Source organism: Hoplias malabaricus, chromosome 9 (genome assembly GCF_029633855.1).
Source record: "Hoplias malabaricus isolate fHopMal1 chromosome 9, fHopMal1.hap1, whole genome shotgun sequence".
Lineage (NCBI taxonomy): Eukaryota > Metazoa > Chordata > Actinopteri > Characiformes > Erythrinidae > Hoplias > Hoplias malabaricus.
In genome coordinates this window covers 26,079,242-26,094,053 of record NC_089808.1, presented here as the reverse complement: position 1 = coordinate 26,094,053, position 14,812 = coordinate 26,079,242, and the positions used below count along the sequence as shown (strand labels likewise).

The 14,812-nt window shown below is 44.1% G+C and overlaps 1 protein-coding gene across 1 annotated transcript; it reads left to right on the top strand.

Moving 5' to 3' along the window:
* The first annotated feature begins 340 nt into the window (after positions 1–340).
* slitrk3b (SLIT and NTRK-like family, member 3b) lies at positions 341–6,407 on the top strand. The gene is made up of 2 exons (XM_066682136.1): positions 341–525; positions 3,076–6,407. Exon 2 carries the CDS (start codon positions 3,095–3,097, stop codon positions 5,696–5,698), a length of 2,604 nt encoding a protein of 867 aa, XP_066538233.1. The 5' UTR covers positions 341–525; positions 3,076–3,094; the 3' UTR covers positions 5,699–6,407.
* The last annotated feature ends 8,405 nt before the right edge of the window (positions 6,408–14,812 follow it).

The following is a 14,812-nucleotide window of genomic DNA, read 5'->3' as shown; positions in this document are numbered from 1 at the left end:
GCCAGGAGAACGGTGCAAACGCCTATTATATTATTATACATTTAATATTATATATTTTTGTATGAACATTTGTTAATAATAATTTATTAATAGGGTTGTATTAATAAATAATACAGAAGTTGACCATTACTATTGAGATGATTTTCATTACTGTTCATATCCCGCAAAAGAATTCAGACGATAAGATACTGACAAACAACGGAGAAGAAAGAGCTTGCCTTTCAGAAGGACAGCAGCGAGAGAGAGAGATGAGGGAGGGGGTGGCAGAGAGGGAGAGACAGAGGAGGAGGGAGGTAGCGAGAGAGAGAGGAGATATAGAGAGAGAGACATAGAAAGGGAGAAGAGGAGAGGAGAGAGAGAGAGGTTTGCGGTGTCGGCTGAAGCTGAGGGAAGCAGAGCTGCTCTGAAAAAAAACGGAAAGACAGAGGGAAGAAAAAACGAGAACGGCTGCAGTCCTGTCACGTTCTTCAGAGAGAACCAAGAGAGAACCATGGCCCTTAGTACTGGAACCTAACACAGAATACAGTGAGTAACGCTTCAGTGTCTTCCGTGATTCTCAGCTTCTTCGACCGTTAGCAGCAGAGCCCTGTTCCCTTACCAGCTGCTCTGCCTGAGATAACAGGGCTGGCGATATGGCTGGCACATATGATGGAGGTTGTGTCTGTGTTTCAGTGTTGTTCTTTCTGGGGATTGTGTCTGTTTTGGGTTGGTGTTATGTCTGTGTTGTGTCAGTGGTTGTGTTGGTGTTGTGTCAGTGGTTGTGTTGGTGTTGTGTCTGTGGTTGTGTTGGCGTTGTGTCTGCGTTTTGTCAGTGGTTGTGTCTGTGGTTGTGTTGGCGTTGTGTCTGCGTTTTGTCAGTGGTTGTGTCTGTGGTTGTGTTGGTGTTGTGTCTGCGTTTTGTCTGGTTGTGTCTGTGTTGTGGCAGTGGTTGTGTTGGTGTTGTGTCTGTGTTTTGTCAGTGGTTGTGTTGGTGTTGTGTCTGTGGTTGTGTTGGCGTTGTGTCTGCGTTTTGTCAGTGGTTGTGTCTGTGGTTGTGTTGGTGTTGTGTCTGCGTTTTGTCTGGTTGTGTCTGTGTTGTGGCAGTGGTTGTGTTGGTGTTGTGGCAGTGGTTGTGTTGGTGTTGTGTCTGTGTTGTGGCAGTGGTTGTGTTGGTGTTGTGTCTGTGGTTGCGTTGGTGTTGTGTCTGTGGTCTGGCAGTGGTTGTGTTGGTGTTGTGTCTGTGGTTGTGTTGGTGTTATGTCTGTGGTTGTGTTGGTGTTGTGTCTGTGTTATGTCTGTGGTTGTGTTGGTGTTGTGTCTGTGGTTGTGTTGGTGTTATGTCTGTGATTGTGTTGGTGTTGTGTCTGCGTTTTGTCAGTGGTTGTGTTGGTGTTGTGTCTGTGGTCTGGCAGTGGTTGTGTTGGTGTTGTGTCTGTAGTCTGGCAGTGGTTGTGTTGTTGTGTCTGTGGTCTGGCAGTGGTTGTGTTGTTGTGTCTGTGTTCTGGCAGTGGTTGTGTTGGTGTTGTGTCTGTGTTGTGGCAGTGGTTGTGTCTGTGTTCTGGCAGTGGTTGTGTTGGTGTTGTGTCTGTGTTGTGGCAGTGGTTGTGTTGGTGTTGTGTCTGTGGTCTGGCAGTGGTTGTGTCTGTGGTCTGGCAGTGGTTGTGTTGGTGTTGTGTCTGTGGTCTGGCAGTGGTTGTGTTGGTGTTGTGTCTGTGTTGTGGCAGTGGTTGTGTTGGTGTTGTGTCTGTATTGTGGCAGTGGTTGTGTTGGTGTTGTGTCTGTGTTGTGGCAGTGGTTGTGTTGGTGTTGTGTCTGTGGTTGCGTTGGTGTTGTGTCTGTGGTCTGGCAGTGGTTGTGTTGGTGTTGTGTCTGTGGTTGTGTTGGTGTTGTGTCTGTGGTTGTGTTGGTGTTGTGTCTGTGGTCTGGCAGTGGCTGTGTTTGTGTTGTGGCAGTGGTTATGTTGGTGTTGTGGCAGTGGTTATGTTGGTGTTGTGACAGTGGTTGTGTTGTTGTTGTGTCTGTGGTTGTGTTGGTGAAGTGTCTGTGTTGTGTCTGTGGTTGTGTTGGTGATGTGTCTGTGTTGTGTCTGTGGTTGTGTTGGTGTTGTGTCTGTGTTCTGGCAGTGGCTGTGTTGGTGTTGTGTCTGTGTTGTGGCAGTGGCTGTGTCGGTGTTGTGTCTGTGGCAGTGGTTGTGTTGGTGTTGTGGCAGTGTTGGCATTGTGCCTGTGTTTGTGTCTGTGGTGGTGTTAGTGTTGTGTTGGTTTTGTGTCAGTGGATGTGTCTGTGTTTATTCCAGTGTTGTGTTGGTGTTGTGTCAGTGTTGGCATTGTGCCTGTGTTGTGTTGGTGTGTCAGTGTTTGTGTCGGTGGTGGTGTTGGTGTTGTGTCAGAGTTGTGTCTGTGGTGGTGTTGGTGTTGTGTCAGTGTTTGTGTTGGTGTCTCTCCTGAGAATCCGTAGCGTTGCTGTCCGAGAGGAGATGTGTTGCTGCAGTCAGTATAGAGCTCCTTTTGTGAGGTGTGACGCTTCCCATTAGACTCCAGTCGCAGTGTTTTTTTTCTTGCGGAGCTGAATAGTCGCCTTTTTTCTGAACCTGCCTCTCACTAAAATCCGGAGAGCTGCGTTTGCATAAATGTTAAAGCTTTACATCGCCGCAGAAGTGCTGCTGATTTCACCAGGAGCACAATGCGGCTCTGAGGGCAGATTTCAGCGACTATCTTCAAATCGATAGCCATTCTCCTCACATTCCTCAGAATTCTGCATTAGTAAATAACGGCCTCAGGAGGAGACGCTGTTCAGGAGATTCTCCCATCATAGCAACCCAGTCTCACCGCCCCCATCACACACACACAATCTCAGATACAGTCACTCCCTCAGCAGCAAGACAGGGGTTTTTATTCATGGACTCTGAGAGCTGCTGGAGACAGCACATGCAGTACAGCACAGCCAATCAATATCTCTGAAATCCTGAAAAATTAATGAGCAGCTGTAAATGATGGTCATCTCCACTGTGGAGCTCAGATCCTGATGATTGTTGTTCATTATTTTTTTCTGTTCCACCTAAAGCCTTTGCTGTTGTTCTTTCTGTTTTGGCTGCAGTGAGGAAGCTCTCGGTGCCATGTATACGACGGTATTTGGAGAGATGCTGTGGCTCACCCTGCTGAGCTCAGTGGTTCTCGGCCGGACTACCCCGATCCCTCTGCTGGACGAGTCAGAGGAAATAGACGAGCCTTGTTTCGAGCCGTGTTACTGTGAGGTGAAAGAGGGACTGTTCCATGTGCACTGCGACAGTAAAGGATTTACCAACGTCAGCCAGGTGGCTCAGTCCTGGCTCAGGCCCTTTAAATTATATCTGCAGAAAAACTCCTTACGGAAGCTCTACTTCAACAGCTTCCTGCATCTTAACAATGCCATCGCTATTAATCTGGGCAACAACGCACTGCAGGACATTCACGTGGGAGCCTTTCATGGCTTAAGCTCCCTAAAGAGACTTTATCTCCATGAGAACAAGTTGGAGGTGTTTCGTAATGACACGTTCCTGGGGCTGGAGAGTCTGGAATATCTCCAGGCGGATTACAACGTCATCAAGAGAATAGACAGTGGAGCTTTCCGGAACCTCCACAAGCTCCGGGTCCTCATTCTCAATGACAATTTGATACCTGTTCTGCCCACTTTTCTTTTCAGATCTGTGTCTCTGACACACTTGGATTTACGAGGAAATCGCCTGAAGACTCTGGCCTACAGAGGCACGCTGGAATACGTCGGTCGGAGCCTGATGGAGATCCAGCTGGAGGACAATCCCTGGAATTGTGTGTGCGAGATCGTCCAGCTGCAGGCCTGGCTGGAGCGGATTCCGTACACAGCAGTGGTGGGAGAGATCACCTGTGAATATCCCTTTCATCTTCACGGAAAAGATCTACGTGAGATCAAACGCTCTGAGCTTTGTCCTACGTTAACAGACGCTGAAGTGGAGGCAAGCATCGGTATCCCGCATTTACCCCCCAACACTGGCCGGGTCCGACCCACTAAGCCGTCTTCTATGTTCTCCTCCAATCAGAACACTGTTTCCTCTGTGGAACAGAGGGAAAGGCCACCAAAACCTACAAAAAGACCTAGACCCTCTAAGACTCCACCCACTCCTCGCAGCGCTTTCCCCAACCAGCCTCCGATTGCCGGATATCAGACCAGACCCCCCATTCCCATCATCTGTCCGATTGGATGTACCTGTAATTTGCACATTAATGACCTGGGTTTAACAGTCAACTGTAAAGAGAATGGATTTCGGAATGTGTCCGAGTTAATGCCGCGTCCACTGAATGCGAAGAAGCTTTATCTGAGTGGGAATCTGATCCAGAGGATTCACAAATCAGATTTCTGGAACTTTTCTAGCCTTGACTTGCTGCACTTGGGAAACAACCAAATATTTTATATTCAGGAGGGAGCTTTTTCTAATCTGCCCAATTTGAGAAGCCTGTATCTGAATGGGAATAACATTGAGAAGCTAACACTGGACATGTTTCATGGGCTCCTGAGTCTGCGTTATCTTTATTTTGAGTATAATGAGATACGAGAAATCCAGCCGGCAGCTTTCAGCCTGATGCCCACTCTCCAGTTGCTGTTTCTGAACAACAACCTACTGCGGATGCTGCCCGTCAGAGCCTTTGAGGGAACATCCCTCTCTCGACTGAACTTACGCAATAATTATTTCCATCACCTGCCAGTGAGTGGTGTTCTGGAGCACCTTCATGCCGTGGTCCAGATCGATCTGAACCAGAATCCCTGGGACTGCTCCTGTGACATCATCCCTCTCAGAGAGTGGCTGGACACCCTGAGCTCCGTGGTTATTGTCGGGGAAGTGCTATGTAAAACTCCTGAACAGATGAACGGAAGGGATTTACGCTCTCTGAGTGCGGAGATCATCTGCTTGGACCTGCTGCAGACTTCCCCGTCTCCGGAGGAAAGGGATAAAGGGATTTCCACTTCGTTTCCTGGGCCTCACCCTCCAAAAGGCTCCATCCCACTGTCAGTCCTGATCCTCAGCCTTCTGGTTCTGCTCGTGTCTGCGTTCTTTGCGGCCGCTGCAATGTGTGCGTACGCCCTAAAGAAGCGAGAGAAACTGCCTTTCCGAAAGCAAGGAGAGGTGGGATTGACAGGAATTCAGATGGAGTGTGGGATCTTCACTGAGCCACCACCCACTCTTCCTGAAACTCCTCCCTCTAACCATGTGTATGACTGCATCGCTGCACCCTCCGCGCATGTGTGTGGGAACTCCATCTACAACAGTGATCAGAGAAACACAACACTTTCAGAGCCTGGGGACAATGGATCCAACTACCGAACTCTGCTGGAGAAGGAGAAGGAGTGGACAATGGCTGTCAGCAGCTCTCCCATAAACACCATCGCCGGACTGCAGGGAAATGGAGTTCTGTGTCCCACCATCATCGACAGCCAGGGACCCACCCCAAAAGTGGGCTTTGTGGATAGTCTGTTCGGTTCTCCGAGATTCAGCGATGTGTCAGAGAGGCAAGTCCTTCCTCCTCTGGATTACCCTCCGGAATACCCTCCTCCGGATCTGGATGTCAGACCAGCTCAGTCACTCACGATCGGAGGGACGAGGACAGTCTGTCTCAATCAAAGCCCGAGCGATTACCCCGAGCTCAGGGCTAGACTCAAAACCAAGGTGGATTACATTGACGTGCTGGAGAGATCTTATCAGTTTTAGAATGTCCCACATCAAACACATAGCGGCAGAATTTAATCAGAACAGAAATGGTAAGACTCTTCAGGAACATGTGCAATGTGAGATGTTTTCTTTTCCTCAAGTTGCTCTGGAGAAAAATGCTGTTCTCAGATTATTTTGTATTAAGTGCCTTCAGAAGAGCAGCCAGCAAAATGTAAACAGTTATTTTTGTATATTAACAGTTTTATTTATCTATAAATATATTAGAGTTGATGAGACGCTGCAAACGTTAATGTGCAGAACAGAACGAGGGATGCCTTTGAAATGGAGTTTATTGGGGTTCGGGCTCGGCTTTGGATTTCTTGCATAAAAACCTATGAATCTTGTTTGTTTTTTCCCTGAAGCTAAAAATGATCTTCAGCAATAGAGGAACTGCAGTTATTGTATAACTGTTAAGTGCGTTGTTGAATCTGTATTTTCACAATGAATAGATTGTCTTTAACAGAGTTTACTGACCAACGTTATGGACCACACTGCGGTCAGAACAACCCAGAAACTTTGGGGGGTTTCCGTCCAAAACAAGATCTTTTTACAATCGTCTTTCAGAGACATGGAGGGACTTGTGCATATATTTATTCTTAGATTTCAATGTTGCAATTATTATTACTGTACATCATGTCACACAGTGTATAAGGATTATGCTCTGATTTAGCCTTCCCTGAAAATCAAACCCTGAACTCAATAAAGGAGTGAAAGGTTCTGGATTAAGGTGGTTTTTAAGGCAGCGCTGCTGAGGTGAATACACATTTTAAACAGTGAACTGTTCGGAGATTTATTGAGTGTTACTGAACTAACCCTAACACACACACAGAGACACACTCACAGAATGACACCCATGCACTAACACAAAACACACACACCCAGCACACTCAAACAATAACCCACACACAATATCACACATCCACTAACAGTGCACACTCACAGAATAACACAAATACACTAACACAAAACACTCAAACAATAACCCACACACAATAACACACATACACTAACACAAAACACATGCTAACATTACACCTACCACTACATAACGCTACACATACTAAGACACACTAACACTCTAAAACTACATTGAACTATCACTCTAAAACCACAATGGCACTGCACTAACACTCTAAAACTACACTGACACTGCACTATCACTCTAAAACTACACACGTACTGCACTAACACTCTACTACTACACTGACACTGCACTATCACTCTAAAACCACAATGGCACTGCACTAACACTCTAAAACTACACTGACACTGCACTATCACTCTAAAACTACACACGTACTGCACTAACACTCTACAACTACACTGACACTGCACTATCACTCTAAAACTACACACGTACTGCACTAACACTCTAAAACTGCACTGACACTGCACTATCACTCTAAAACTACACACGTACTGCACTAACACTCTACAACTACACTGACACTGCACTATCACTCTAAAACTACACACGTACTGCACTAACACTCTAAAACTACACTGATACTGGACTAACACTAAAACTACTCTGACACTGCACTAACACTACAAAACTACAATGACTCTGCACTAACACAAACTACAATGACATTGGACTAACACTCTAAAACTACACAGACACTGCACTATCACTCTAAAACTACAATGACACTACACTATCACACTAACACTACACTGACATTGCAGTATCACCCTAAAACTACTCTGACACAGCACTAACACGCTAAAACTACAATGACACTACACTATCACACTAACACTACAATGCACTAACACCACACCATCACACTACCACTACACTACCACACTAAGACTACAATATCACTACAACACACTAACACCACACTATCACACTAACACTACAACACACTAACACCACACTATCACTACAACACACTAACACCACACTCTCACACTAACACTACAACACACTAACACCACACTATCACACTAACACTACAACACACTAACACTCTACCAGTACACTATCACACTAATACCACACTATCACACTAACACTACAACACACTAACACCACACTATCACACTAACAATACACTAACACTTTAACACTACACTATCACACTAAGACAGTAACACTACACTCTCACACTAACATTACCACAGTAACACTACAGTAACCCAGTAATATCACACTAAAACACTAACAATACACATACTCTAGAGCACACATTTAACACTCTAAAACTACACAGACACTGCACAATCACTCTAAAACTACAATGACACTGCACTATCACTCTAAAACTACAATGACACTACACTATCACACTAACACTACACTGACATTGCACTATCACCCTAAAACTACTCTGACACAGCACTAACACTCTAAAACTACACAGACACTGCACTATCACTCTAAAACTACAATGACACCACGCCATCACACTAACACTACACTACCACACTAAGACTAATATATCACTACAAAACACTAACACCACACTATCACAACAACACACTAACAACACACTATCACACTAACAATACACTAACACTTTAACACTACACTATCACACTAAGACAGTAACACTACACTCTCACACTAACATTACCACAGTAACACTACAGTAACCCAGTACTATCACACTAAAACACTAACAATACACATACTCTAGAGCACACATTTCTGTTCCAGTTGTCTTGTCCCTGTGGAAATTCACCACAGTTTTGTTTCTAATGTCTTGACAATTATCCTCTCACTGAACTGCTTTTTCCATTTATTCTGTCCAGAACATTCTGGAGAGAACTATTCATGTTCCTGTGGTTCTCTCACCATTTTCTTCTTAAAACCCATGGCATTTAACTCTGACATTCACACTGCAGGGATCTGAAAAAAAAGGACACTGGGTGAAACTGGAATGATATCATTCATTCATTCATTCAGTGTCTGTAACCCTTATCCAGTCCAGGGTGGCTGTGGGTCCAGAGCCTGCCTGGAATCACTGGGGTAAAGCAGGAACACACCCTGGAGGGGGCACCAGTCCTTCACAGGGTGACACACACTCACACATTCACTCACACACTCACACCTACGGACACTTGTGAGTCTCCAATCCACCTACCAACGTGTGGTTTTGGAGCATGGGAGGAAACCGGAGCACCCGGAGGAAACCCACGCAGACACGGGGAGAACACACCACACTCCTCACAGACAGTCACCCGGAGCGGGACTCGAACCCACAACCTCCAGGAGCCTGAAGCTGTGACAGAGACACTACCTGCAGTGCCACCATCCCACCCTGGAATTATATCAAGAATCTTAGAAAAATCAATAACAGCCAGAGTGATGACTGGAATGACACTTGGAATGTTAAATGGAATGATAGATGTTAAATGAATAGTCGCTGGAATGCTCTGTGGAATGGCTTATGGAAATGTGGAATGGCTGGAATGTTAGATCCAGTCATTGTTGAAATTGTGTTTAAAAATTACATAGGACGCATTTTTGACTAGTCGTACTATGGCAAGCCAAAGAGAAAAAAGCTCAAGAAACAAAATCTGTGCTACATAGGCATTGCAGCAATCAGCTCGAACTGTTTCAGTGCCTGTGGCGGGAGCTTCATCTCTGGGTTGACTGGCAGTTTTCAGATGACCTCTCAGGTTTCAGGAGTCTAAGTTCCAGATCCACTGCTCTAACATTTGTCTTTCCCACTAAATAGTCCTCGTACAGGTCTGTGCACACACTGAGACTCTGATATGTTTGTAATATTCATTCAGCTTTTAGTAAAGTGTGAATTATAAACTGAACTAATATAATGTTTCTAGAATTCTGAAAGTGTGAATGGAGAAAAGGGTGAAGTATATTTTTGAGTGTAGTCCAAATGCCTTGTGTGTGGTTTTAAGGCTGGGAGGATTTTCTGACAAAGTGATGAGAGTGAAATGAGAGGGTTATCTACAGATCGGCTGAACAGCAAGGTGTGGGTGCGACTCGGTGTATTTATGAAGCTGTTCAGGAGTTAATCGGATGTTTGACTGTGGTTGAAGGAAAGTGAGTGACCTGTTTTTATGGAGAGGGAACTGCCTGTGACTGGTGCTTAGCACTGAGGTTTACACTATGGATCCTGTGAAAAGATAGTGTGTATGTGTGTGTAAAATAGATGAAAGCTGAAGTGTGTGATGACAATGTGCTGTTCTTCATTAATTATTCAGTTATTTATGTAACTTTTATGTAAATCATAAATGAGCTGAAATACAGTTGTGTTTCGGCTCATTTTTTAATTTATTTATCTATCTATTTATTTTTTTATTTATTTACTGTGGCCGAGGTTACAGAGGACAAATCTGTATTATTGTTTGCATGAAAGGATATCACTGGAAATAAAGCTTCATTTACATAGTCAATTTAAACTAAAGCATTCATTCTGCTGAGTCTCCATTTGTTCCTGCATCACCTTTTTATTTCTCAGCTTCACAGACTGAATATATATATAGCTGTAGCTGGAGATGATTGATGTGATGGAGATGATGGAGTGGGTGGAGGTGATTGAGTAAGTGGAGATGATGGAGGTGATGGAGAGTTTGGAGATTAGGAAAGGGTGGAGATGATGGAATGTGTGGAGATGATGGAGTTGGTGAAAATGGTGGAGTGGTTGGAGATGATAGAAATGATGGAGTGGGTGGAGATGATGGAGGTGATGGAGATGATAGAGTGGGTGGAGGTGATTAAATGGGTGGAGATGATGGAGGTGATAGAGGTGATGGAGATGATGGAGTGGGCGTGGATGACAGAAATGATGGAGTGGGTGGGGATGACAGAAATGATTTAGTGGGTAGAGATGATAGAAATGATGGAGTGGGTGGAGATGATGGAGGTGTTGGAGTGTGTCCACCACACATTTCACTCCAATTCTTTAGTCCTTGAGGTTTCCTTGGTATTGGCACTTTAAAGCAACACTACGTAATACTTTTACATTAAAATCACAGCTTCAAAATCATTGTGATTCTCTATTGAGCTGTAATAGGGAGAAGAGAGCTCCTGTCACTGCTACTCCAGGCTCAGCACTGAAGAAACTGCATTATGTATCTTTTGGAGGAGGGTACGAAATGGCAAATACAAAAAAATGCCAAAGACAATACTTTCCAAAAACTCACACATGCAGAAAACCCACAAACAACAGAGACAAGGGATTATACAAAAATGTATATAGTCTCTGCATCTGCATGAGAGAGCAAGAGAATGGGACAGAGGAATGGAGGGGGGGAGAGGAAGAGAAGAGAAAGAGTGATAGAGCGAGAGAGAAACAACTGTTTATCATGGGAACAGTGTCGCTTAGCAACCAAAGCCATTGTTTGATCAGTCATTACTGAACAAATAAACTGTGGAAAGCGTGGAGATAAGATGGAGGGTGGAGATACAGTACAAGGTGTGGGGGGTCGGGGGTGGAAGGAGTAAGGGAGAGGTGGTGGTAAGGGTGTGCGGGGTCATGGGGCGGTAAGAAATGGTGATGAAACACTGATCCGGACGCTCCAGAGGGACAGGAATGACCTGAGAGTCAAGGATTGTAACTAGGAAAAGATTACATGGGTTAGATCTCACTTTTAATCATGCAGCATCTGAACAAGCGTCTGAACACTCCGTCATCTCTAAAGGTCAGTTACCGAGAGAGAGAGAGAGAGAGAGAGAGAGAGAAATCAATCCTGAAGCAGACAGCATTCTCCACAGGCTCCGGTCACTCAGTGTGCAGACACAACACACACAAAGACACCAAGTTTCAAACAGCCCTGTTACATTTCACACACACACACACACACACACACACACACACACTTTACATTTAAAATACAATACAAACAGACAGACACACCACTGAGTGCTGAAAGTCCCTAATGGTAATTTGTTAAAGTAGTCCAGGTTGTAAATGTTAGTTTGGGATTTTGCTTTATGGCAGTTAATGTAGATTATTTTAATCCTGATCATTTCAGCTGGTGCTGGTTATGCTGCTAATATCTAATAAATGTAACGACACTTGTGGGTTCATAAATGGCAGATTAGGCTAATCACCATGCTAACTGTGCCACAAAGGAATAGTTTGCATCCTCTCGCTTATGGCCAGAGAGCGAGAGAGAGAAAGAATTTCACCCTCATTCTCTCAGTCCTGAGGGACAGAGAGAACAATCAGCTCCATCTGCACCAGAGAAATACATGCTAGCATATGCTAATGTAGCACAAACTCAGATCAGCCGAGAAAACTGTACTTCATCAATTAGCATGGTGCTAACTGCTTATCTAAATCATCACACACTGTCCTTAATCTTTGCGTCAAATATGAACCACATTTTTAAATATAAAATTTATTTTAACTAACAGTAGCAACTTAAGAGAAGTCTGGATTGTATTTATACTTTAGACTATTAAAGCAAATAAACACACTTGTGACTAAATGACTACGAAAACTGTGGAAAGTCAAGGCAGTCAAATATACTACAGTGATCCATCGTTTACTTGTTAATGTATTTAACAAGTATTTGGACTTTTAAACCCCCCCCCCAGTTACAGATAACAACCCACCCTTTGCATTAAACAGTCATTCTATAATGTTTTTCAGCTGGAACTACATGTAATATTCTACTAGTTTCTTTAATAGAGTAATTCCTAAGCTATGATTTAGCGTAAGTAAATTTCACTCGGATGTGGACATGAACAATACATGTACTGTATGTATGAAATACTTGTAAATGATATATTTTGTCACCTACAGGCCTAGTCTAATACATGTAAATAATAAAAAAAAATGTATTTACACATCATAAGAAAATATTTTTAGGCACCTAGTCTAATAAATACTTTACAGTACACTAATAAAAATGATTTTTTTTATTAATCTATGCACCAATCACATTCATTGTCTCTCCAATTGCCCCAATCACAAGTCATCTTACAACGCACTATGTCAGCAAGAAGTTACTATACAGTATAATGCATGTCATCTGCTACCAAGAGGATGCACAGAGTCTACTACATTATTCAAATTAATAACATATAGAATAATAAATGAACTAAAAAGAAGAGGAAAAGGATTTGAAAACAAAATCATAAAGATTTATGCACTCTTCTTTGCTGACAATGGGCTAATAATAGCAAAAAATATAGAAGAATTTTATGAAATTTCAATGGATTTAATGAAATATTTTGGCTATTCATCTTTCACGGTTTTCCTAGATTCTCCCTCAATATCTGCGATAAACGGATAAAAAATCCCGCAAAGTAGCGAATCCGCGAAAGATGAACCGCAAATAGCGAGGGATTACTGTACGTGTTTTTTCAGCACCAATTTAAAAATTTGCCTCTATCCATCCGAACATACAAGGACATTCTCAAACACCCAGAATATTCTGTAGTTTAAATTAGAACTGGGACCTAAACTGTGACATTCACTATAATGTTCCAGTCTGGGGTTCTGCCCTTTTGTAGTATTTGTCAACAGAGCAAAAATCATGGTCTCAGCCCTTGATCCAATGGCAGTGAAAATTCTGCTGCCTTTAGCAGCGCAGATTGACCTGGGCATGGTTTGGAACAGAAGCAATGGCCAGAGCAACATCCAAAATCTGAAAACTACAACAGTTTTTACACGAAAAAAAATCCATTAGAGAATGAAGGAACCAAAGTAGTGTCAAACTTAGGGCAGGGTCTCGGGGACCTGTGTGGGATCATGTCCTTGGGTCACTGTTTGTGGTGTGTGTGTGTGAGACACTGTCCACAAGTGTGTGAGTGTGTGAGTGACTGGGTGACTGGGTGAGTGTGCAACTTACAGGCTTTTCTCTCTTGCTCTCGTCGGAGGTGGTCGCATTTTTCTCCCTCTCCGCTCCTTATCTTTCCTGCTTGGCTTCTCTGGTTTTGTGTTGTCTACCCTCGGAGTCTCTCTTAACACCACTCTTCGAATTAAAATTAGAGATGGAATTGTTTAACTGGTCACTCAACGCTATTGACACCATTTACTCAAGGAGAAGCTTGGGCACGGGGGAGCCCACCTGCCCTGATGGAACGACGCAGGCTGGATATGCCATGGATGAATGCCATGGATGAATGGACGTCGCGTCTGTTGCGCACACCTAACCCCTGTTTGGGTGAGTGGACAGGCGGAACATCATTTCGCTGCAATGTTGTACTCGTATAACTTTGTATGTGACAAATAAATTGAATCTGAATCTGAGAGTATGAGTGAGTGTGTGAGTGACTGGGTGAGTGTGCAAGTGACTGGGCCGGTGTATGAGTGACTGGGTGAGTGTCAGAGTGACTGGGTGAGTGTAAGAGTGACTTGGTGAATGTAAGAGTGACTGGGTGAGTGTATGAGTGACTGGGTGAGTGTATGAGTGACTGGGTGAGTGTATGAGTGACTGGGTGGGTGTATGAGTGACTGGGTGAGTGTATGAGTGACTGGGTGAGTGTATGAGTGACTGGGTGGGTGTATGAGTGACTGGGTGAGTGTATGAGTGACTGGGTGAGTGTATGAGTGACTGGGTGAGTGTATGAGTGACTGGGTGGGTGTATGAGTGACTGGGTGAGTGTATGAGTGACTGGGTGAGTGTATGAGTGACTGGGTGGGTGTATGAGTGACTGGGTGAGTGTATGAGTGACTGGGTGGGTGTATGAGTGACTGGGTGAGTGTATGAGTGACTGGGTGGGTGTATGAGTGACTGGGTGGGTGTGCAAGTGACTGGGTGAGTGTGTGATGTCCTGTGATGAACTGAGATTTCAGAAAAGCCCTGAACCCACTAACACACTGAACAGGATTCAGTTGTTACAAAATATGAAAGAATGAACGAATTAATAAATAGCTGTACCATTTTTAGCAACATAAGACCCTTATTGACCACCAGACCAACACAGCAGGAGAAGACCTGTTTATGTTTAGTTTAAGACAAAACCTGGTGAGAAGCATTTACCGTAAACACTGAGAATGGGAGTCAGTTTCGACAAGAAACAACTTTAAGCACTTTACTGGCGCCCAGTGGATAAGAGGAGAAACACACACACACACACACACACACACACGCACACACTTTTCCGCATGCCTGGTCGTGTATGTGACTGTGGGGGTGGGGGGGTTGGGGGTGAATAATGCAGCATTTTGCTGGCCGTCAGCG